This window comes from Plecotus auritus (assembly GCF_963455305.1).
Source record: "Plecotus auritus genome assembly, chromosome: 4".
NCBI classification, from domain to species: Eukaryota; Metazoa; Chordata; class Mammalia; order Chiroptera; family Vespertilionidae; genus Plecotus; species Plecotus auritus.
Genome location: NC_137775.1, coordinates 95,481,918 through 95,507,989, shown reverse-complemented (window position 1 = coordinate 95,507,989; position 26,072 = coordinate 95,481,918). Strand labels below are relative to the sequence as shown.

The following is a 26,072-nucleotide window of genomic DNA, read 5'->3' as shown; positions in this document are numbered from 1 at the left end:
CAATTGAATCTAAAAATCAAAATAAACAAACAAGGAATCTAATGATCAAAATAAGCTGATGAATAAAATAAAACCAGAACACAGAAACATGTAACAATCTGAATCTCAAAGGGAAGAGGGGAGTGGGGGAAGATATTAATGTAAGATCTTACATGCTTATATGCATTACCTATAAACATAGACAATAGGGTGGTGAAGGCCTGGGGAGGGGCGGGGAACTGGATGGAGGGGAGCAATAGGGGGGAAAGAGGGGGGAAAACACCTGTAATATTCTCAACAATAATGACTTAAAAATAAATAAATAAAATTTAAATAATAAATAAATGGAAGCATCCCCCCCCTATTGAATTTTATAACTTTAAATGGGTAAATTGCATGATGTATGAATTATATCTCAATAAAGCTGTGTTGTTGTTTTTAAAGTAAATTTTTTATTGATTCAAAGAGGAAGGAAGAGGGAGAGAGAGAGAAACATCATGATGAGAGAGAATCATTGATCGGCTGACTCCTGCATGCCCCCCAACTAGGGGATCAAGTCCACAACTCTGGCATGTGCCCTGACCGGGAATTGAACCGTGATCTCCTGATTCACAAGTCAACACTCAACCATCAAGCTACGCCTGCTGTACTCAATAAAGCTGTTTTAAAAAATAAGTGGAATGCATGAAATATGGAGATTTATAAAATTCCAAAGTAGATGTGAAATGTCAAGCAGGGTTTTGTGGCAGAGTTGCTGAATGGATGAGCAGCCATGCCCTCAACTTCCTCTCCAATCCTGATGGGAGAAGACTGCATAATACAGTTCTACCTAATAACTAAGTGGAAGTTGGCAAGGTGTGGCTTCAAATACAGCTCTGGCTTTGCTTAATAGAAGGAACAGACTTGGCTGGCAGGGGTCCTTTAACCCTTTCATTCCCCTTGCCCTTCTCCTCCTGCCTAAATGCAGACATGGTAGTTAAAGCTGTAGCAGCTGCCTTGTTTCTCTGAGGCCATAATACATGTGGAAAAGATGGAGAAAATCGAAAAGCTCACTGAAATGCAGAGCCAATACCAGCAGCCATCCCCTACCTGCAGCCTTTTTGCTATGTGAGATCAAAGGAAACAAACAAAAATCAAAACAAAATAGATTTAAAAACCCAACACTTTAAAAGTCTTTCTTAACTGGGTTCTTTATTTTCAGTCAAATGGAACCCAAATGCAAGATCCTTTTGAGCAAATGAGTGCCAGTAATAAAAATACATGTTGTCATGTCTTAGCCACAACACTTAATGAAAGTTTCTGTAACTTCCACCAGAACTAATTTTCTTTTTAAGGCCATGGGACATTTGTGTAGGAACTTGCAACAAATTAGAATCTTCAAGATAGAGTTTTAGCACCAGATGCCTCGCCATGTTCACGGTGGAGAGAAAGAGAAGGAATTCAATTATACTTTGGTTTCATCATCTCTCACATGGAGACAGTGAAGCCACTAAAGCTCCAGAGCTACTCTAGGGACATGGCAACTGAAAGGACCATTAGCCATTTCAAAACATTAGACTGTACAGAACATCTAAACAGTCTTGACTGGTTTTCAGTTACAATGAAATGATAATGTGGCAAGGCTGGTAATGTCAGAGTCAATGAGGGACATGATTTCAGACATCAAAAGGTAAGAGGAAGGAAGAGGATCCTTATCGTTAGGACTTAGGGGAGAAAGGAAAGACAATCCGGGCAGAAGTAAATGCATAGTCTGCCGTTATCCAGTAACCAACACCCCTTATACTGAATCTTATACATTGTTGAAAGAGGCAACACAGCAGAAAAAATGATTGCTCAGCTGGAGCTGGGCCCAAGTGTCCAGGAAAGTTGCTGAAAGAAGTCTTTGAGGGCACCAACTCGCCTGTCACAATCACTTTTCCCAGGAGGAGGATGTGGAATGGAGGTAGATGGAGGTGGAAGAGTCTTCCTTGATCTCGGTGCTTCTCCTTATTCTTAACTAGAGATATGCGGATGTTTTGGTCAAGTGCCCCTGTGGTTACCAGTTTACAAAGGGCTAAGCTTTAAAACAAAGTGAGAAATGCTGACATCAGGTGGTACCAAGATGCACCAAAAGCAGCTTAACAAGGTGACAAAATTGGGCCCTTGGGGAAAAATATCTCTGATTTAAGGATACCCAAGGAATTGAAGGATTTCAAAGGTGAACCTTCATCAGTTTTCAGATTAGCTTTACTTAACATTCAAAAGATATTTTCAAGTGATGTGATGTATTCAATTTGTAGAAATTCCATTCAGTTTGCTGAAAGGCCTCTGCTACCTTTAGCCCTTCTGAGAAGAGGCACATTTCTGTGACCTTGTATGCCCAACTCAGGTCAGCCGTGTGTAAAACACCTGCCACAGTACAAGTACAGAAGGAGCAGGCTGATGCTTTCCATTCATTTCATCTTCCAAGGTAAATGATTCCAGTTTTTTTTTTAATGACTGTTAAAAGCACTATTGGTGAAGTACTTGTTTAGGGGGGGGTCTTAGATAACAATTCTGCATAACTACTAAACATACATTTGTGCATTAAATACTGGGTCAAATGGGGCTGATAGACTCTGTAAAAATGCCTTATTGATGGGTTTATCTTTCAAAGTAAAAGGATTTTTCTTTTCATGTATCCAGCTATATTTTACGATGACTAGTTGTCAAGTTCTCTAATCACTCAAGAGAGATAAATGGTTGACATGTGAAGTAAATCAAACACATACACATACACACACACACACACACACACACTTTTTTCTTTGGCATTTAACCTTTCTTGCTTTTCCAAAGAACATCTGAATTCTAGTGCCCCTCCTGTATTTTTAACATGCAATTTAGTTGCCATAGCAATACTTTCTGGTCTTGAAATACTTCTAGGATGAAACTGGTGGAGGCATATTTACCATGCTCTCAACCAATCTGGTCTCCTAAACAGTCACACAGTTCAGACTTAAGTGTCTACTGGGAACCACAGATATTATTTTTTTGTTTTATTTTTTTGTTGTTTTGTTAATCTTCACCCAAGGATATTTTTTCCCCATTGATTTATAGAAAGTGGAGGGGGGAGGGAAGAGAGAGAGAGAGAAACATGGATATGAGAGAGACATATTTATTGGTTGCCTCCTACACTTGCCCCGACCGACCAGGACTGGGGAATGAATCTGCAATCCAGGTACGAGCTCTTGGCTGGGAATTATACCTGAGACCCTTTGGTGCTAGGGCCGATGCTCCACCACTGAGCCACACCGGCCAGGGCGACAGTTATTATTTTTTATTCAACAATTTTTTTTTGGTGGGGGGGATGAGAATTCTAAGGTCTGAGGGTGGTAACAGAAGACTAGTGCAATGCAGACAGGCTGAGAGAGAAACAACACTTGTTAAATAAATCACGGATCAGCAAGACAAGGAGGAATTCCTTGTTTCAGGGCTGTGACAGACGATGCTCAGCAAGACTGATATGAAGCAAATTTTATAAAATATCTTTCCAATTTTGACGAGAATTATAGGCAATCTAATCCAAGCCAGAGGAGTCATATATTTTGATGTTTGTTGTATTCTTTAGACTATAAATAGGAAATGTCTAGCTCTCTAGGTTGCAAAGGAGGCTGTGCAAATGTAAACAGATGTACTGCCTGCCCGTGCAGCACTCAGCCAGAAGGAAGTGGAAGTGGCACGGAATGTGAGGGAAGCTTCCTTACCTGTGCCAATGTCGGTGCCTAACTCCAGAGCTTAATCTCAGTCATTCGCCGGAGATGCCAAATCTTTAGCAGTTTTCTCACATACACTTAGATCAGACACGAGCAAATATGATGTCCAATTTAGTTGATAGATAGAACTCCCTTTACTGCACTAACATACTATGTTGTCAGTTCAGTCAATGAGTATTTATTGAGTACTCACAGCACAGAGAACTGTACTAGATACTTGGAAATCATGACAAAGACCTAAGTTCATCTCAATCCTACAAAATCACTATCTTCAACTGGAGATTATCTGTGGTCCTATGAGAGACCAAGGGCAGTACAGATGTGGAAGATACTCAAATAATCACAAAACATCATTTGGAGTCATTAGCTTCGGTTCCTCTCCCCATCCTTATTGACTAAGCCTTCATGGAGCGATTAAATAGGAAACAAAAGGGAACGGTATGCGACTCCTCTCCTTTTTCTTTTCTGATCCTAGCCTTTGGGCAAGAAGTGGATGAGCAGCAGTTTGGCAGGGAGGTAAGCAGTGGGAAGAAGGAAAAACAGCCATCAAATAGGGGTCTCAGGAATTTGCACACTGAATAATAGCTCATCCTGAGCTGGTTGTAGCCACACCACAGTGAAAGGGCAGCTGAATCTGCACGAGCCTGACAACTCAGAGAAAGAAAAATATGCTGGGATGGGCGAGGACCACAGTGGCATATCTAATTTTTTTTAAATGATCAACTTGCTATTGCTTTATTTTATGTTTAATAATTACAAAACATAACCTTATGTGTGGTTCAGACATTCAGTGCTAGATTAACTTTTATAAATATAATTGGCTTTTCCAACTGCAAAATAAAAAGAGCTTCACCTCCATAGACTAAAGAGATTAGGAATACCCATCAAGAACATTCTTTGGGGTAGACCCACTCTGTCCTAACATTTTCCAATGGAGGGACTCAAAATCCTTTTGTGTCACTAACTCCTTAATCCTCAGCACCCAAGACTCCAGGTTTATTTAGTGGCACCTGCCTGTGCTGCTTTGTCTTTGGGCAGTCTACTTACAATTAGGTTTGTTAAAGTATTGTGGGTATTTTTACTTATGGTATTGCTCATATCAATTACAAATCCATCATTTTCAAAGCTAATGCAAAAATTGTTTATGGTTTCTCATACTAGCCTGGAAATACTTAAAAGAATATCAAGATTAGCAAGTGAAAGATAAATCTTAAATTAAGGTGACAGAGGAACTAAGACATTAAGTATATCTGGTTAGTTATTATGACTCTACTCTGGTCTTTTCATGTGGCCAAGCCTCTGAGGATTTCCTGTTATTTAAATTTTAATGTTTTTTAAATGGTATGAAAATGATATAATTACTACTCGGTTGCCACTTTTAAGGCCCATTCCAGGCAATTTCTCCTGTTTTCTCTCAAATAAAATGCATAACTTCTGCTGTGACTGTGAAACTAGCAACAACAAAGACACACTCCTTTATTTCCCAGGTGCACTGCCAGCTCTGGCTCTTGAGAAGAGAAACAAGGATGGGGAGAAAGTTTCCGGTTAGACTGCAAGGACTAGGACGCCTCCTGCTGTTCCTTTTCCAGGAGCTGGTTAGATAAAGGGCAGCCAGGAGCAAGGAAGGTGCTTTTCTAAAGGCATGATGGCCCTAGCCCTGCCTCTCTTTAGCAAGAAACCTCCCCTCTAACTGTGCTGCTGAAACCTTGGGACCAGGTTGGTGGCAGGTGGGATGGTCAGGGAACTGGTGACTGAAAATAGAAACAGCAGCAAAGCAACTCGGGGCTGCCACCTCTCCAGTTAACCCCCTCCATTTGCTCCAGCCACAGTGGCCTCCTTGTGGCTCCTGCAGCCGGTCAGACGTGCTCCCTGCAGGTCCCCAATGGGCTTGGTCTTCTAAATCTAAAACTGCACTGTCTCCATCCCCTAGTCCTCCCTCCTAATTGCCTCTGAGCACTTGGGAATATCTGACACCTTACACAAAATGTTTGTTTACTATTTATCTCTCCCACAGAATGTCAGTTCCATGAGAGCACCAATGTTTGACGACTGTTTTCTTTATACAGTGCTGTAGCCCAGTGCTTAGAACAGTGCCTGACACAGGGTAGAAGACTCAACACACGCGTGCTAAATGAATAAAAGAAAACAGGGGGAGGTGGAGATGGTCAGAGATCATATTTCAAGGTCAGCTTCTCCAGACACACTAGCAGGATTACATTCCTGCTAACTGAGGTTAGGTGTAAGCATTATCAATCAAGAAACAAGGCTTGCCCTGGCCACTTTTGCTCAATGCCTAGACGCAGGGGTCCTCAAACTTTTTAAACAGGGGGCCAGTTCACTGTCCCTCAGACAGTTGGAGGGCCGGCCTATAGTTTAAAAAAAAACTATGAACAAATTCCTATGCGCACTGCGGGCCCGGGACGAGTCGGCTGCTAAGCAGGACAGGCAGCGGCACCCGGCAGGCCGGATAAATGTCCTCGGCGGGCCACATGTGGCCCGCGGGCCGTAGTTTGAGGACGCCTGGTAGAGCATCGGCCCTCGGACTGAGGGTCTTGGGTTCAATTCCCAGTCAAGGACACATATCTCGGTTGCAGGTCCCCCAGCCCTGGTAGGGGAGCATTCGGGAGTCAACCAATCGATATGTCTCTCTCACATTGCCGTCTCTCTCTCTCTCCCCTTCCTGCCTCCTTTCCACCCTCTCTAGAAATCGACAGAAAAACTATCCTCGGGAAAGGGTTAAAAAAAAAGAAGAAGAAAAGAAACAAGGCTCTGCTTGCCTACCCAGCCACAGGGGGAACTCAGAAAAGGAAGAAATGGATTCTGTGGATGAAATCAGACAAATAGAGACGAAAACAAATTGTTTTTATCCACAAACAACTATGTCTCCTCACAGGAATAAAGAATGCAGTGATGGAGATCATTTGTGTTTGAGACTTTGGCCTTAGAAGTCATCACCTACAAAGAAATCTAAATTTGAAGCCAGGGTACCACGAGTTTCCAGGACTGTCAGCTCTGCTTTCAGATGGGAAAGTGTAAGTCACTCAGCCCTGTAACGTGCATCCTCAGGAGCTGATTCAGAATCACTGGCCTTCTTCGAATACAGTGAGTAGGAAGCAAATCAGTCATCACAAGCAACTGTAGAAACTGTAGGTAAAATGTCACTGACTAGTCAACTGTCATTGGCCAATTACCCATCCCCATGAAGAGGTGCCCCTGATCTACTTTCCCACCAATAAATATCTGTCTGGGCACATGAGCTGCTGCTAACCACAGCCTGCCAGGACATCCAGCATCATCCATGGGCATTGGTGGTTAAGAAAGCCCTCTCTCTCTCTTCTTAACAATGTCACAGAAGAGGCAAATGCAGCCCCTAACAACATAATGTGAGTTTCACAGAGACGTGTCTCTCTGAGCACTCAGCCAGTTATACAGGCTTCAGCTGCATTGATTTTCTCCCCACAGAAACAATATCTGGGCTGGAGGAAGTCGGAGGCGTCACACTGTGCTGAGATGCACAACTCTGCCTTTGGTTGTGCTCATGCACATCATCCCTCCTCTGAGTCAGGAAAAGGAAAACTGGGGGAACCATTTTAATTCCACATTCAAAGAGAAACAAATGGACACTGTTCTCTCTTGCCATAAGTCCCAATCACACCTTTTTCTGGAGTCAGATTCAACCTCTCTGATGCTTTGACCTGAGCTAGAGGTCAAGGTGGCCTTGTCACATGAAGAGCCTATTTTTCTCTAAGCTGTCACTTTGGCAAAGACCTCATGAGGCCCCTGTTGGATCTAAGATTCTAGATCTCTTACTAGATCTTACCCACCACAATTTCCCCTCTATCTTGTCAGACTACCTCATCTGCACAAACTGTCGAGGGATACTCATTCTGAGTTGCCACAGGCTTTATGTATAAGCTGAGGCTCGGAGGAGGCAGCAAGGACACAATTCTACAAATACGACAAATGCTCCGGTAGCAATTTGATCACTGAGATCACTGAGGAGGAATGTTCAAATTAGCCCAGGAGATGGTGAGGTTATAGAAGCGTGCTCAATGGAGTGGAGATTTGAAGCGGGAATAATAGCCAGGCATACAGGGGGTGATGAGAAGGCAGTGAGAGACACAAGCCATGAGGACAGCGTGTTCAAAGAGTTGAAGATGCGGGGGAAAGAGGGTGACAAGTGTAAAACTGCAAGGAGCAGGAGAGGCTGTGACAGAGCAGGTGCAGGGTGGGTGGAGAAGCAAGAGACAGGCTGTACAGACAGAAGCCAAGTCAGATCACTCTTAGTGCCTTTGTCGGAACTTTCCCCCGAAGGCAAACAGTAGCCACGAATTCTCTTAGGAAGGAACCTGGCTGCATCAGATTTGTGGTAACAGATGGGAGATGGTTGCTGGGGGGAAGGAAGGGCTAGAATGATGAAAGTCTGGAAGGCCAGGTGGAGAGGAGGAACTACAAAGGTGCAACTGTGGTGATGACAGTGGAAGAAGAGGAAGGATTTGTGAGACCATGTAGGAGCTGGTATTGACAGAACTCTACAGCTGACTGATTGAGGGGAGGAGGGAGAGAGAGGAAGAAATTTAGAAAGATTCCCATGTTTTGGGCTCAGTTGATGGATAGAGGGGTGAAATGGGGCATCGAGGTGTGAGGCAACTTGAACAGGGGAAGGAAAAAATAATGGAATCCATTTCTGACATTGGTTTGAGATGCACATGGGACATTGTTAGGCTTGTGTGTGTATGTGTGTGTGTGGGGGGGAGTGGGGGAGAGGTACCAGGTAAATAGAAACAATACAGGGAACCTTAAAAGAGAGTGGGAAGAGCTACTAAGCTGCCAGTTTGCTTACCTGTTCATTGGCAAGACGGCTGGTTTCCAAATTAGAAATGGCAGAACAAACATAATAAAGAGAAAACTGAAGCCCCAAATAGGTGAAGTGAAAGAAAGAGGGTATCTAGTCAATTTAAATGATTTCAAGTCTCCTGGCTCAGATGAGTTACACCACACGCCTGCTAAAAGAAATTGCAGATGTAATCTCAGAGACACGATTGGTAATCTTCAAGAAATTGTGGAGACTATAAAGAGTGCCAGTGACAAGAGAAGGACAACTGTTTCCCAGATTTTTAAAGTGAAGAGGGATAGATTGTAATGAGAAATATTCAGATAAGTTTCACACCACCTATGACAAAAATTCACGAATGGCTTATGAAATAGATGGCTTATGAACACTTTAGTTAATGCATGCAGGTGAGGAAGAGGAAAGAGGGGTGCTGTTTGCTCTGTGATGGAGGTTATTTGCACTGGCAGTTTGTTCAGACTGCCTGTGGCTTGTCTCTTTCCCTTCCTAAGCACAATGTGAGTTGTCTGTCTGCAGTATAAAGCACAGGCTTCCCTATCTGCAATTTGTTGGCTACAGTACTCAGGCTGTACATAGCCCTTTATGAAAAGGGGTTGACAATTTAAATGAAGAAATCCACAGTCCTAATTCTCCAAGAAATCTACCATCACTCATCAGGGTACCTAGAAACTATTGTGAAAAAAAATTAATATCTATCTCAAATCATTGAGGCAAGCAGCAATTACCTCTGTGGTTACTAGTCTAAACATCAATTAATTTTTGCGTATTAGACCCCTACTACCTTAATTTGTGCTATTTCTTTCTTTATACATACTGACTTTAAATTGAGAAGTGTGATAGGGGGAAAGCGGCCATGTCCTGCCAACATCTCTATCCCTGCAGGCTAAGATACAATGTAAAATAGCTCATCTAATGCTAAATATAAATACAAATACACACATACATACATACACACACACACACACACATATACATATATACATATGTATATATATCCTATATAATAAAACCCTAATATGCAAATTGACCGATCGCCCCACCTGGCGGTCGCCCCACAGAAGGCCCTGATTGCCAGCCAGGCCTAGGGACCCTACCCTATATATTGGGAACAGTCCCTTAGATTTAAAAATTCAAACCTGGCAAGGCTACTCTCACACTGAAAAAACAGGATGATGCAGCGATGACATGCATGGTCTCTGGCTTGCACATTTTGTGGTCAGCCCTGATTCGGACACTTATAACTGTGTGACAAAGCCAATTACTTAACTTCTCTCTGCTTCAGTTTTTCTACCCATAAGATGGGGGAAATGATATTACTGCCTCAGAAAGATCATGTTATGTACCACCTTTTGTAATCAGGGCAAAAAAAATGTAGCTGCCCATACAACAGCAAGATGTCTTTCACCTGTATGAAAAGTATGGTCACTGGTGCATGCAGCGTGCCGGATTGAGAGAGGGATGTCCAACTGCCGGTTTAGGCCCGACATCCCCTGAGGATGCAGGTCAGGCTGAGGAACAATGCCCCACCCCCCTGTGCATGAATTTCATGTACCAGGCCTCCAATATATATATATATATATAAAATTTACCATTACTCTTTCAGAGACAATCTTAGAACATTAAGAACAAATAGGTAGCCTATTTAAGACCCAGATGGTTCTCTTGAACTAAAAGTATATTCTCTAGGCCCTAGAGCAGCCGTGGGCAAACTACGGCCTGCGGGCTGAATCTGGCCCGTTCGGCTGTTCTATCCAGCCCGCGGAGCCGAAAGAGCAGAGGGTTCTCTTGCTCTCCCCTCTGCTCCTTTACTTTGAATTTATATTAGTTCACACAAACACTCCATCCATGCTTTTGTTCCGGCCCTCCAGTCCAGTTTAAGAACCCATTGTGGCCCTCGAGTCAAAAAAGTTTGGCCACCCCTGCCCTAGAGTCTAGGGGATGTCACCAGTCCCTAGCCAGTTTTGCTCAGTGGTTAAATGTCGGCCCGTGGACTGAAGGGTCTTGGGTTTGATTCTGGTCAAGAGCACATACCTCGGTTGCAGGTATGATCCCCAGACCTGGTCAGAGTGCATGCAGGAGGCAACCAATTGATGCGTCTCTCTTATATCAATGTTTCTCTCTCTGTGTCTCTTCCCCTCCCTTCCCCTCTCTCTAAAATTCAATGGAAAAAATATTCCTCAGGAGAGAAACCAAGATGGCGGCATAGGTAAACACCTAAACTGCCGCCTCGCACAACAATTTCAAAACTACAACTAAAAGTCAAAACAGACATCATCCAGAACCACAGGAAGGCTGGCTGAGTGGAAATTCTACAACTAGAAGGAAAGAGAAAAGCACACTGAGACTCAGAGGAGCTGCAGGAGGCAGAGGTACTGAGACACGCGTGCGGAGAGGACTGGCAACTGAGTGCGTGGCTGGCTTTCTCAAGCAGGAGGGAGACAAAAGCTCCCGACTGTGCTGAACTCCAGTTCTGGGCGAGACTTTGGGGACCCAGACTCATTAGGTGTGAAACTGGACTGTCAGGAAAGAGAAAAGCACACTGAGACTCAGAGGAAATGTGGAAGGCAGAGGTACCAAGGCGTGTGCGCAGAGAGGGCAGGCAACTGAGTACACGGCTGGCTTTCTCAAACGGGAGGGAGACAAAAGCTCCCGACTGCACTGAACTCCAGTTCTGGGTGAGACTCTGGGAACCCAGACTCATTCAGAAAGAAACTGGACTCTCTGGCAGCGGGCGGAATTCGAGGGCGGCTTTCTCTCAGAGGTGCTTGCAGCGATTACCACGGGACACTGAGAAACGGGGGCCTATTAGGGCAGGGCTGACAGGAAACCAATGCTGTCTGCTCTGCCCTGAGACTCCGCCCCATCCAAGCTGAGCACAAAGGTTTTTGCAAGTCTTGTCTCATAAGGGTGTCTCCAGCACAGAAGTTCTCCCATCGTAGACACAACTGATCCTCACAGCCAATTGGCCTGGAGGTCAATTCCTCCCAGTGATAACCAACAACAATCAAGGCTTAACTACAACAAGACTGTGCACACAGCCCACAAAGGGGTGCACCAAGAGTGTCCACCTCAGGTACCTGGGGAGGCTGAGCCACTGGGCCCTATAGGACACCTAGCACACAAAGCCACTCTATCAACTCAGGGAGGCAACCAAAATGCAGAGACAAAGAAACAGGTCACAAATGAAAGAAATGGAGGAAAGCAAACTACTGGATATAGAGTTCAAAACCATGGTTATAAGGTTTTTCAAGAATCTTCTAGAAACTGTTGATAAATTTAGTGAGACCCTCGAGGATATGAAAAAGGAGCAACTAGAAATTAAGCATACACTGACTGAAATAAAAAATATTATACAGAGATCTAACAGCAGACTAGAGGATCGCAAGAATCAAGTGAAGATTTGAAATACAAAGAAGCAAAAAAACACTCAACCGGAAAAGCAAAAAGAAAAAAGAATCCAAAAATATGAAGATAGTGTAAGGAGCCTCTGGGACAACTTCAAGCATACCAACATCCGAATTATGAGGGTGCCAGAAGAAGAGAGAGAGCAAAATATTGAAAACCTATTTGAAGAAATAATAACAGAAAACTTCCCCCACCTGGTGAAAGAAATAGACTTACAAGTACAGGAAGTGCACAGAACCCCAAACAAAAGGAATCCAAGGAGGACCACACCAAGACACATCATAATTAAAATGCCAAGAGCAAAAGACAAAGAGAGAATATTAAAAGCAGCAAGAGAAAAACAGTTAGTTACCTACAAGGGAGCACCCATACGACTGTCAGCTCATTTCTCAACAAAAACTATGCAGGCCAGCAGAGGGTGGGGTGGGAACCGGGTGGAGGGGAACTATGGGGGAAAAAAGAGGAACAATTGTAATAATCTGAACAATAAAGATTTATTAAATTTAAAAAAAAGAAGTAGAAAAAAAATATTCCTCAGGTGAGGATTAACAACAACAACAAAATTATATGATCCTATAAATCAAGCAATATTGGGTTAAAGTTCCTTTCTTAAAGCAAAATGAAAACAACAACTAAAAACCAGACACAAAGATCATTACAAAGACTTTTTAGAAGCAGGTCTCATATACAGTTCTGTCTGGTCCCTATGCAAAGTCATTTATTAAAGCTTCAAATGATTTTTTATTCTGTATAACTTGTGTTGACATTATCCTTCAAGTCCCTAACCAATACGAACCAGGGAGAGGCCTCTACTCTGGTTTCCCCATAAGTCTAACTCTTGTTGTATCTCCCCTTCCCCCGAGAATCCAACAAGTACCTGTATCTCTGTACCCCTTTTCTACCCCTCCCTCCCTATCAAGAGCAAAGAACAGAAGAGTGTCTTCACTGAAGTTACTGACACATCGCTGTACTAAAATATAATTTGTACGTGTCTTCCATTTCAAAAGTAATGAGTGAGAAGTAGTCTTCTTACCGTATTGACCCAATCATATACGGCTGTGCCAGCTGAACCACAATGGCCCCGCTTCCTAGCTGATGGCATGTGTAGCCAGAATCCCAATCATAATTCTTGGTGTCCCCATTCAGCAAGGCGTTTCGGCTCCGACTGACTCCTTCAATCACACTGGCACAATCAGCAATCGTTGCGACATTCTCCCTAGGAACTGTGAAGCCAAGATTCAGCATCAAGACAAGAAAAGCCAAATATCTCTCGATAGTGTGTTGTGAAAAAAATCAATATCTATCTCAAATCATTGACAAAAGGTAAATTATAATATCTTGATTATCTCAGAATATGAACACATTTTCCATGTCAAATAGCTTCAAAACAAAACAAAACAAAACACAGTTGTACGTAAGGTTGGAACAAACCAAACTACATATAACAATTAACCTTACAGAATTTTATGGAAAAGAAACATAATACCCCATAAAATATAAAATGAACTAACACACTGCAAAATAATACTACAGTGGGAAACTATACAGTAATTGAGATTAATGAACCATAGCTATATGCAAGTAGATGAATAAAAAAATACTATGTTAAGTTAAAAAAAGCAAGACAGAAGAACACAGAGTATGAGTTCATTTATACAAAGTTTTAAAAAAGGCAAAACTAAAAATATATTTGTTTAGAGATATATACATACATGTAAAACTAAAAATGAAGTCCAGGGAATTATTATAGAAATTTGAGGATAATCTGTCTGGGAAAAGAGAGATAAAATCTTGGAGGGACCCCCACCAATGGGGTTCAAACATTAATGACTTCATTTCCAGAATGAAATTTTGGAGGGGTTTCAAAAGTACTGGTCTTGTTCTGTTCTTTAGCTACATGGTAGGCTCATGGCACTTGTATTCTCTAAACTGCACTTATTTATTACATTTAATAAATTTATTTGAAGGAAGATTATATATATGTACCTATATTACCATTTTAAAATTCATAAATAAGAAAAATATCCAGGACATGGCACCCTTTCTCAGAATATACATTGCCCTCAGCCATGATTTATTTCCCTCTTTTGTTTGTTTACTATTCCATGCATTTTAATACACATGCTTTTCTCTTTGTTCACAAACTGCTATATTTTGAAACACCAGCTCTGTTTTGATTCTGAGTTTCCCTCTCTACTTCCAAGCCATATCAAGCTGTTCATTTATAAAAATCAAGGGCTTCCACAAAATAATAGCCGTTCAAAAACAATGCAGATTTTCTAAACACTAAGAAGAGAATGATAAAAGGTGAGGGTTGTTTTTTTCCTTAAGCCATTTAAGTTATTTAACCCCAATCTACAATTAACCCTAGCTATGTACATTCAAGATTTATAGCTTACTTTACATAATTTGAAAATAGATTGGAAAAAAAGATAATTTCTCATCAGATATACAGTATACTGTACTTTTCGGTATAACATTATACTCTGAAAAGAGGGTGAGCAGCACTACCACTGTGCCAAAACATTTCTGACTTTACAATGATGCCAAGTAAATAGTCGTATATGTATCTTTATGAAATGTACTTATTTCCCAAAGCTGGGCATGCCTGTACTTGAGCCCTCATCTCACAGACCTTCCCTAATGGCTCTGCTCTTGGCAGATGAGGAAAGCCATCCACAGATAAAGAAGGAAGGGAGGGGAGGAGAAGGGAGAGAGAATGAATTTTCTGGTGATGAATCTCTTGCTATGAAGCTTAACTCCAAAGCAAAAAGCAAAAACACTGGTGCAATAACCTGCAAGGACAGTTTTCTGAGAGAAGGGGCTTAGAGAGAAGCTCCCATGACTTTGAAAAAAGACAGATGAAGCGCTATATTTAGAGGTGATGTTCTGGTACCGTGTCTCATGGAAAAGAGGAAGTATTCTGTGATTTGGAAGAGAGAACTTATGGAAGGGACACAAGATGCACAGTAAATTGAGCTGAGACATAATACTGTGGGGGCAGTAACAGCCCCAACTCTCATAGCGGTTCACATAGCACACGCTTATTCTTTGCTCACCCTATGTATTCAGTGTCAATCAGCCCAGTGGCTGTGCTCACTGTATCACTCAGGGACCAGGTGACAGAGGCTTTGTTTTAATATGTGAGAAGAGAGAGAGCTGGGTACTGGCTCTTAAAACTCTTCCCCCAAAGTATCACATCACTTGGCTCACATTTGGTTGACTTGGCAAGTCACAGGGCCTTCCTAACTTCAAGGAGGTGGGAAAGTGCAAGCCTGCTGTGTGCCCTTAGAAGAAAGGAAATGTTTGGCGAACAATATTAACATTTACCACAAACACTGAACTAGGATGAAGGAACATTCAATAGATAGATAAATCTAGTTCATTCGTGTAAAGTATATAAAATATTTCAATGTATAAATAAACAAGCATTTATATATCTAGTCTCCTGCTGAGAGGCATTTAGATTATTACCATTCTTGTCTTTGTGATTACAAACAAAGGTGTTTTCTTCTGCTCATGGGTGTTTCTTCAAGGAATCCATAAGATTTACATACGCATGGAAGTGGAATTACACTCAAGGCTATGAGTTGACCTTCCATCTGCCAAATTACTCACGTAAGTGGTTGTAAGAATTTATACTCTCAACTCATGCTCCTCCCTCACCATCTCTTGGTAACGTTAGATAGATAAGTGTGACAGGACATCTCAATGTGTTTTTATTTTTTGTTAGATTAACATTTTTCTCTTCTTTCCCTTCTGGAATCATTCTCCACCTCTCTTCTGTAAACTATCTTTATCTTTTGTCGACTGTCTTTCTAACTGATTTGCAGAATGCTATTTCTTTGTTGGTTAATGGATTGAGTTGAAATACTTAATATTTTCCTTTATGATTTGTGCTACAGCATCTTTATTTGGCTACTATTTCCTTAATATTACTCTACTTTCTATTTTTTTTCTGACCTCTTATAAATAACATATAACTAGATTTTTTTAAGTCAGTATTTTTATAACTGGCAGATTTATATGACTTACATTAATTGTTATTACTCATATCTTTGGATTGACTTTACTTTCTATTTATAAGTTTTTTCTTTGCTGTTTCCCCAACTTCTCTGTCCACTCTGTTGCTGTTTACTAATGAATTGACAGTTTTCCTTACTTCCCTCACCAGCTATCTATTGATTTGAACGTTATATATTTCAACTCTTTACTAAATTTTAGATATGCACACCACACTCTATGCCTAAAATGAAAAATCACATATGCCCTTTCCCTTAACAGTTTTAATACACATCACTTGCCTTATGGCTTATTTGTCAGTGTTATCTAACATTTTAGTTCCACCTTGCTTTGTATTCTGAACATTAATAGTCATTATTATCATTTCATACAGTCAAAACTTACTTATTCACATTCACCAATATGTTTGCCATTACTTTTTTATATAGTCCTTTCTCCTTGGCTCAATTTCCTTCTTTCTAAGACACATTCACTAGTATTCAGCAGTCTTTGTTTAAAAGTGCATTTTGCCACCATTCTTGAAAAATAGGTTAATTGGGTATAAAACTCTGTTAAAAGCTGTTTTTTTTTTCTCAGACCTTTGAAGATATTATTCCAGTCTTCTGGCTTCTACTGTTATGTCCGCCCAAGTCTGCTATCCCTCTGTTATAGTTGTGTTTTTCTCTACAGTTAATATTAAGGCTTTCTCTTTGATTTTGGTGTTTTGTGATTTTACTACATTGCACCTAGATGTAAATTAAATTTATCCTGCTCAGAACTGAATATGAACATTTATGGCTTTATTGACTTTGGGAAATTTTGGCCATTATTTGGGTATTGATTCCCCCTTATTTTCTGTTTTTTTCTTCTTCTAGCATTCCCAATAGACCTCTGTTGGAACTTTTCATTCCATCCTCCATGCTTTTTAAGCTTCCTTTGAATTTTTCCTCTTTAACCTCTTTTTGAAGCATTCTGGGTAATTTCTTAAGATTATTTTTTGTGTTCAATAATTCTTTTTAGGTGTGACTAACCTGTCCACTGAATTATTAAAGCTCACTACTAAACAAAAATTATGCGGCACTAAAAATAAATGAACTAAAGCTACGTGTGTTAACAAAGCTCAATCTCACATAGAAAGCTGGTTAAGAAGAGCAAGTCAGAAAAACACATAGTGTATGTTTCCATTTCTACTATTTAGTAATATATACCTATATGGTGACCTTAGAAAGAAAACCTAGGAAATGCAGAGAAATAGTTATCCTCTGGATAGGAAGACAGCGGGGAAGCGAATGGGAGAGGGATACACCAAAGCTTTAAAGGTTTATCAGTGTTTCATTTCTAAAGCTGGGTGGTGAGCATGAGAGTGTTCCTCATCTCCAAACTTTACCCATACGTTCCTATGTTCTGTTCCACATACAGAATATATTTTTTTAACAGTTTCACATATTCTAACACTGTCTTCATGAAAACTAGAAAGCTGGCAAGCCTCTGAAAGGATAAAACCTTTTATGACGATTGTGAACAACACTGATATGCTCTTTAGCACCCACTGGGTCTTACCAGTTATCTTTGTGGACACTTCCTAAATTTGTTAATTTCCATCTACCCTAGTTACTGCTTCACAATTTTATTCCTAGATAATCTGATTTTAACTAGTGGTCAATTAGTACAGCAGCATCAGGGACTATCACAAAGTCATTCCTAGTAACAGTTTCTAGCTCTTTGGGAAACAAGTCTAGGGTAAGCACTCAGAACTCCTTTTATATAGACACATTTATAAATGGGTTTATTAAAGAAGATTCTTTCCACCTCTAACATTTTCTTTAAGCAAAAGTACTTTAGTAACATCACCCTCTGACCCTCTGGAATCTTGAGGTGGTCTAAAATTTATGCTAAATTAAACAATTTTGCCTTCTAAACAAGGAATCCTGTATGTATATGCTGAAGAATAACATACCATGGTCTCTACTATGATTCTGACATAATTATTCATTAATGTTTATTAGTCAAAATCTGGATCTACAAAGGGTGGCCAACACATACACATCTCAACATATACATGTAGAGGTGGACTTTATCAGTGAAATCTACCCTATATCCAAAATTTCCTTTCAAGAAATAGCTTTTGCTAGAACTCTACTAGCAACCTGATAAGCAACTATATCTACTTCATAAAATAGAAAATCAAAAGATTACCACTTTTCTTAATTTTCATGCCTATTTTTAGATAATGAGTCAAATTAACAGTAAAATGACCAATGATGCCAACAAGTGGAAGGGAGAGAAGGACAGGAACTTGTGCACAAACCCAAGTGAATAAGGACCTTCTATAAATAATCAAGATGAGACTATCCGTCCATTACTGTACCAACCAATTCTTAATAACCAAATCAGTATTTAACTCTGATCTAACCTGACAATGAGAGATTTAGAATGTGAGTTTCATAAAGGCAGAAACTTTTATTTCTTTTTTTCACTGCTGTACTCCTAAATGCCCAAAAGTAGTGCCTAGCATAGAGTAAATACTAAATATTTGCTGAATGATTAACTAGAGCTGGAAAACAAGATGGCTATGTAGGTTATGGCACTTAACCTTACTTAACATAGTTCCTTACCAAAAGATAAAAAATCTAAAAGCTACTGAATAGAGCAGAAAAAAATTGCTTTCTCAGTGAAAGTTTTCTTAGAAAAGTAAAGTATAATCAATCTTTGGGACTTGACCTAAACATTAGAACGAAAACAAATATGCCCACTGCAGAAGAGCTGCTATCTAAGCATTACATACCCATCTGCTCTCTCCACTTCTCCCCTAACAGTTTAGCCCATAGACAGAAAGTGTGGTCACTCATGGTAGACTAAACTATTTTGTGACAAAGAAATCGTTTTGGGGAGTTCAGGAAGGAGAGAAGGAATGTATGCAACAATGTGGCTTTTAATAAACATAAAAGCTCTTTTATGCCTGAGGAGAGCTATCTGCTTTAGTCACACTAAGGGAGTTCTCACAGAAGAGGTTTGTCTTAAATGTCACTGCTGGGTTTACTGGCACACATAGGCCATTCCCTCTATTTCAGCAATAAGTAATTCCGTTATTAATTTTTCTTCCTAGAAACACAAACCTCAGCCTGCCTAGTTGGACTGCCTAATGATTACTCAATGGTCTAAATAAGTTCTGTGACTCCTTTACTGGGAAAAATCAGAGAGTGATTCTAACTGACTGCAAGGCACAAAAGGTGTCATACTGTTTTTCCTCCCATAGGGGCCGGGCCACTCCCCATTTGAATGTTCATTACCATACTTCATATGCATCTGATAAATTTATTAAAAATACCATCTGGATGGACTCAGCTTTATACTGTATTTCTAGTCTTCCTGTTTCCTCCCTTGTCCCACTGGAATTTTTGCCCTAATTTGTGTCACTTAGTTTATAAAAGTGTTTGTTTAGTGGCCCGGTGCACAAAATTCATGCACATTAAAAGGGAATTAATTAGAGGAAATATTTTAATATCGCTATTTGCCTTTTCTCTATAATAGAAGTGTCAGAAACGAAAGAAAATTAGTAAAATGTGTATGAAAATCTTCCTCCTGTCAGAGTCTGGGGTGTGCCAAGGGAACCAGAGTCAAGTCCCCACCCACTCATGCGTGCCTCAAAATTGCGCAAGACCCAGACCCAGCTGGCCCCACCTCTGTCAAGCCCCGCAGGGCGGAGGGGGGGGCAGCCTCAGGTCCCCCGTCAAGCCCCGCCGGGCAGGGGGAACGGCCTCAGGTCCCCTGGCCTGGCCTCAGGTCCACGGGCCCTGGTGCGAGGGCATGATGACCATTTGCATATTAGCTCTTTATTATATAGGATACTACCAAAATCCAGCATCTGTGTCTCTCTCTGTGGTTTGCCTCTCTCTGCCATCCTTTCAGTTATACACCTATTACAATAGCCTATGCTCTGAGCAAAAGGCAAAGGGAAACAAACTGCCTGGGCAGAAATTACTTACCCCCCTCTGCGCACACAGCAATTCAGCTCAGACAAATTTAATTTGCTGGTTCTGAATGCAAAAGTTGCATGTTAATGAAGTGTATACATTTTGCAAGTGTATGGGTATTGGGATGACTCAGACAGTGGGGAACTGCAGAAAAAGTGATCTGAAAACAATTTTATCGTTCTTCCTTCTTACTAGTACACAGCACCGTGGTAGCCAAGAGCTTGCCAGTAAATTTAAATCAGGAGTAATAAATTTTTTAAAAGGTAGTATTACTTCACTAGTTCATGACCTGAGGGCCAGCTATACCTGCTATATCTACAATAATCTATAATAATAAAAGCATAATATGCAAATTGACTGAACAACTATCCGGACAACCTTATGGACCACCACGCTATGACACCCACTGGCACCAGGCCAGCCAAGGCAGGTGCAATGCGATTGACTGGGGGCCTGGCCATCGCCCCATGATCACCCTGCAGAGGGAGGCCCAGGCCACCAGCCAGCGAGGCAATTGATCAATCAGGGGGCTCCACAATCACCCCAAAGAGGGAGGCCCAGGCCACTGACCGGCAGGTGGGCAGGGCCTCCCTCTGTGCAGTGCGATCCATCACCCCAAAATGGGAGGCCCAGGCTACCCCGCAGCGGTGCTGCGGAGGGTGGGAGGGGCCTCCCTCTGTGGGGTGATCCATCGCGGAGCCCCGGCTGGGTGGACAGGGCCTACCTCTTTGGGGCAATCAATCATGAGGCTCCCAGACTATGAGAGGGTACAGGCCGGGCTGAGGGACCTCCCCCTGCCCCCAGTGCACGAATTTCGTGCACCGGGCCTCTAGTTTAAAGATAAGACTGACATGTTACTTAACTGTCTCCAGCAATCACCTTTGAGAGGAAGAGAAAACAAACCCATCTGACGCAAATTTTAAAAAATGAAAGCACTTAGCACTTAACAGAGGACCATCATCTTCAAAACTGTGCTCATGGAGGGCTTCAGTCACTGTTTCCCCACCTGATTTCAGTACAAAATGTTTTCTAACAACACAGTGGCTCATGCCACAAACATGTGCTTAATAGCCTCAGCACAGACTCTTCTCTAATGCCAAGATTTTCAGAGATACAATGTATGTCTTTCAAAAAGGCAACTAAGGCTCTTAGCTGAAGGTCACACCCATATATTCACCCACACAGCTACACTTTTTGTTTTTAAGGGGGACTCACCTTAGGGGCCTATCACCAGGCATATACAGGTACTTGTTGCTGACAGGCAAGCTTCCAACCCAACTGCAATCCACCCTCTGTCTTTAGTTCAAAGGAAAAACTACCTTCGCTAAAGGAACAATAGTGAATTAGAACACAAGCTCATCTTTCTTAGAAACTATCAAAAGCTACAAAAATGTATTCCACAACACTGGCACTAAGTTACATTAATTCTTAGTTTTATCTATCAGATTAAAAAAAAACAAAACTTTTCAATCATATATTACATCACATCGCTGAAGAAAAACATTTTAAACTTTTCTTTCCTCAAATTTTCCTGGTTCCCAGCTCTGTGAGAAGGCTGCTTCCTAACCCAGTTCCCAGGATTCTGTCATGACCCCTCTCCATATTGGCAGGGGAATAGGGGGAGAAAACAGGCTATGTCTTTGAGTGCTGGAGCCCTGTTCCTTTGAGCCTCTTTTTTCTTGTTTGCTTTTCCTTTTATAATTTCAACTAGTATTCATCTTAGCATCCAATTCTGACATCACCAAGGTTGCCCAAATCACAGCATATCTTGATATTGATTATTATAAGGGCTTGGACAACCATATTGGGCTCTACTTAGCCAGGGATAGGAAGAGGTAACACTTTTCCAAGCTTCACATCTGGTCCTCCCTCCATGCCAAATAATCAAATTTTATAACTTTACTAGAGGCCCAGTGCACAAATTTGTGCACCAGTGGGGTCCCTCGGTCTGGCCTGCGGGATCAGGCCAAAACTGGCTCTCCAACATCCCCTGAGGGTTCCCGGATTGTGAGAGGGTGCAGGCCAGGCCGAGGGACCCCACAGGTACACAATCGGGGCTGGGGAGGGATGCAGGAGGTTGGCCAGCGGGGAGGGACCACGGGAGGGCTCCAGGGCGTATCTGGCCTGTCTCCCTCAGTCCTAATCAACCAGACCCCAGCAGCAAGCTAACCTACTGGTCGGAGCATCTTCCCCCAGGTAGTCAGTGCAGGTCATAGCGACTGGTCGACCAGTCAATTGTCCCCTGGTGGTCAGTGCACCTCATAGCAACTAGTCATTGGTCAACTGGTCAACCGTCTGCCCCCAGGTGGTCAGTACACATCATAGTGAGCAGCTAAATGGCCTTAGCATATCATTAGCATATTACATTTTGATTGGTTGAATTGCTGACAGGACACTTAGCATATGAGGCTTTTATTATCCTATATCATAAAAGGCCAGAGGCGTCATGACTGAAACAACCAGAGACCAGACCACCACAGCCCCTCGCGGGCTGGCCCCTCCCTCAAGCAAGTGGTTAGGGGCAATCAGGCAGGTAGGCAGAGTGGTCAGGGGTGATCAGGTAGGCAGACCAGTGGTTAGGGGTGATCAGGTAGGCAGGTAAGTGGTTAGGGGCAATCAGGTAGGCAGGCCAGCTGTTAGGGGAGATCAGGTAGGCAGATGGCTCCTTGCCAGGCTGGCCCCGCCCCCAAGCAAGCAGTTAGGGGCAGACAGGCAGGCAGAGTGGTTAGGGGCGATCAGGTAGGCAGGCAAGTGATTAGGGGTGATCAGGTAGGCAGGCAAGTGATTAGGGGTGATCAGGTAGGCAGACAGCCACTCGCAGGGCTGGCCCAGCACCCCCAGCAAAGAAAGAGGGAGGCCCAGGCCAGCCAAGCTATCGCACCCCAGCCTGTCGCCTGCAGAGGGAGGCCAGCTTCCTGCAGTCGGGGGAAGGAAAGCCCCAATAGGCCCTGATCTCAGGCAAGGCCTAGGGACTGTACCCGAGGGGTCCCAGATTGTGAGAGGATGCAGGCCAGGCTGAGGGACCCCTGTGAGTGCATGAATTTTCATGCACTGGGCCTCTAGTATAGGATAAAGCTACTAGAGGCCCAGTGCATGGAATTTGTGCATGGGTAGGATCCTTAGCAGCTGCTGGCAAGGGCCTCCCTTCCCCGGCTGCTGGCCAGGACCTTCCTTCATTCCATGCTGCTCCCTGGTGGTCAGCACAAGTCATATCAAGTGATTGAACTCCCAGTTGGTCGAACTCCCAAGGGGACACTTTGTATATTAGGCTTTTATATATATCTGCTTGCCTCAGCTGGCAGCCCCGCCCATCGCCGCTCGTAGCTCACGCCCTGACCTCCAGCGCTCATAGCTCTCCACCGCTCGTAGCTGTCTGGCGCTCGTAGCTCTCTGCTGCTAGTAGCTCACGTCCCGCCCTGCCCGCCGCCAAGAGCTGCTGCTCATGGGCCAGGGGGAGGGACCGAGAGGTGCTCAATGCACTTCCTGGTGACTGGTCATTTGGTCATGACGGTGTTACGGCCACGGGCCTTTTATAATATAGATAGATAGCTCCAAACATTTCAGAAGAAATGGCCTTTTTTTAGAAGATGAAGGTGAAAAATCAGAGGTGGTTATTCCCATGGGCAAAGGTGAGGCGGGGTGGGGCTGGGGGAATCTCAAATGTACAAATTCACCAGGACCAATGAATTCTCTCTCCACACACTGGGGCCTTTGAAGGAAAGCACGGCCCAGAATTAACACTTTTTTTTTTTTTTTAAATTCTCACCCGAGGATATGTTTTTATTGATTTGAGAGAGTGAGAGAGAGAGATCAGTTGCCTACTGTATTCACCCCAACCAGGGATTGATCCCACAACCTAGGTTTGTGCCCTGACTGGGAATTGAACCTGCATCCTTTTGGTGTGTGGGATGACACTTTAACTAACTGAGCTACCCAGCCAGAGCCAGAACTGATTCTTTAGAGGTCAACTCTCTTCTGTGTGGCTTGAATGCTGGAGGTTTTAGCTGTGAGAATCTTCAATTCAAAAAGATCTTACTGGGGTGGAGGTGGGCTATAAGGAATCAATGTGAGAATAAAGGAGACATATGTAATACTTTCAACAATAAAGATTTTAAAAAAGAACAAACAGACAAAAAAAACCCCAAAAAGATCTTAAAGCAGTGATTTTCAACTGGTATGCTGCAGAATTTTTAAAACATGCAATCCCTAATTATTTAGTCAGGAGCACTGAACTCTTTCCCCTTAAATTGTCAAATAAAAAAAATAAAATAACAACAGCTAGAACAACAATAACCACCTGATGTGAAGGAATCAAAATTATACCTATTTCTTTTATCAGATCGGCAAAAATATATATATATTTTTGGTGTGCCACAGAATTTTAGTAATTGGTTTATGTGTGCCATGAGATGAAAAAGGTTGAAAATTGCTGCCTTGAAGAATCAAGCATTAGACTTTTAATAGCAGTAATTACTGCAGTTTATCAAAGAGGGATGCACTCAGTTGGTGAGGCCTTTAAATTTAAGACAAAGGCGTTCCAGGTGCAAGAAAAAAGATATTCGAAACATCGAACTCTGTTTGAGTGAACAGGATATATCTCACTGGGGTGGGTTTTTCTTTTTTCCAGATATACACTGTCAGAAAGTCTACATCTGCTCCCAAAGAGGGACAAGTTTACTCAAGTCAATAGGGATGGGGGTCAATACTCAACATACAAAAAGTTGTTGAAATTGGTTTGCAGGTTTTGAAAACTCTATCTCAAAAAATTTGAAAAGTTACAGTATAAAGGGCATCATTTTCTATATCATAAGAGTTTTATGTGGATTTATTTTTCCTTATCTGCTAAAAGATGTTGAAATCAACAGTTATTTTTGTTCTGCTAATGGGTAAGAGGTCTTGTCAGGCCACAACAATTCTGTGACTCAAGATCAGAGATGTCACCACAGCCTGGGGGAATATTTCTCATTCCAGTCCAGCATAGAACAAAGATGAGCAAAAGGATTGAAAAGCCTCACAAAGGAAGTGGTGGTTTGCATAATACTTTTTTGAAAGGAAGTTTTTTGGTTTTTTTTAACTATCCCTTTCATAAAGTAGTAGCTTTCCTTTTTTCTTTTCTCTTTTCTTTTCAGCAGAAGGATGGATGTAGTTCAGAAAATATGAAGTCAGAATGATTCTGGGATAATGGGTAACTCTTCAGTCTTAAGACCTTAAATGGTATTTCTTTAAAATGCATCAGTAACTGTAAAATTTGAATTTTTACTAAAAGTAGTATTGGAAGTGAGTGCTCAAATATTAAGTGGAGCCTGTGCACTGCACAGAAAAGGCCCCAATCACATCTGTGACAGGCGTGTTCCTACAATTCCTTGTTGGCAGAGCCTTCCTGCAACAGCTTTTGGAGGCAACAAGAAAAAGGCTAGAGATGACGCCAGATTCTCACATGTCTCAGTCCCCACAAAGCATCCTGGATTGAGGTGTGTGGGAAGGAAAGAGTCTCTGAGACTCTCAAGGGAGCAAGACTAGAATTTAGCAGAAACATATGGGTGAATCTCAACATCTGAATACTGGGCTCTCAGAACTGACACTCGGTAATCAAACCACACAGGATGCTGGAGGGAAAAGCTTGCCTCCCGGGCTCTCTTCCAGGGTTAGCTTGAGGGACCAGCCCAGGGCTGTGGAGAGGCTGAGCAATCCCCTAGGTGACACTGAGGTGAAACCTCTCTACAGGGAGAAGTGGGGTCCCTGGGGAAATCTGGCGCCCCACTCCAAAGACTGACAGTTAGGGTCTTCCAAGTGACCTAGAACAACTCTATTCTTGTCTCTAAGTAAAGCAGTCAACAGAAGAAAAAAAAGAAAAAGAAAAAAACCTCAGCAGAACCAGTTTATACTACCTTCTGGAGGCCAGTTAACCTCCTAGATGGAGGAAATAGAATCATGCTGTTTTCTAGTAGATTTATAGTATGTGACGAAGAAAGTCTTGTCTAGCCCTCTCAGTTAATAGGACATTGTCCCTTGCACCAAGAGGTCACTGGTTTGATTGGTTTGATTCCCGGTCAGGGCACATGCCGGGGGGGGGGGGGGGGGGGGGGGGTTTGCAGGCTTGATCCCCAGTAGGGGGCATGTAGGAGG

General features: G+C 42.3%; 1 protein-coding gene across 9 annotated transcripts in view; it reads right to left on the bottom strand.

Moving 5' to 3' along the window:
* Positions 1-26,072, bottom strand: part of BTBD9 (BTB domain containing 9) — a 511,095-nt gene that overhangs the window by 107,212 nt on the left and 377,811 nt on the right. For 5 of the 9 annotated variants that reach the window (XM_080665254.1, XM_080665252.1, XM_080665253.1 and 2 more), the window contains exon 8: positions 13,004-13,193. The exons of the other annotated variants lie outside the window; for them this stretch is intronic. In XM_080665254.1, the coding sequence (XP_080521380.1) occupies positions 13,004-13,193 (190 nt within the window). The remainder of the gene's footprint in view (positions 1-13,003; positions 13,194-26,072) is intronic. 9 annotated transcript variants of the gene reach the window in all.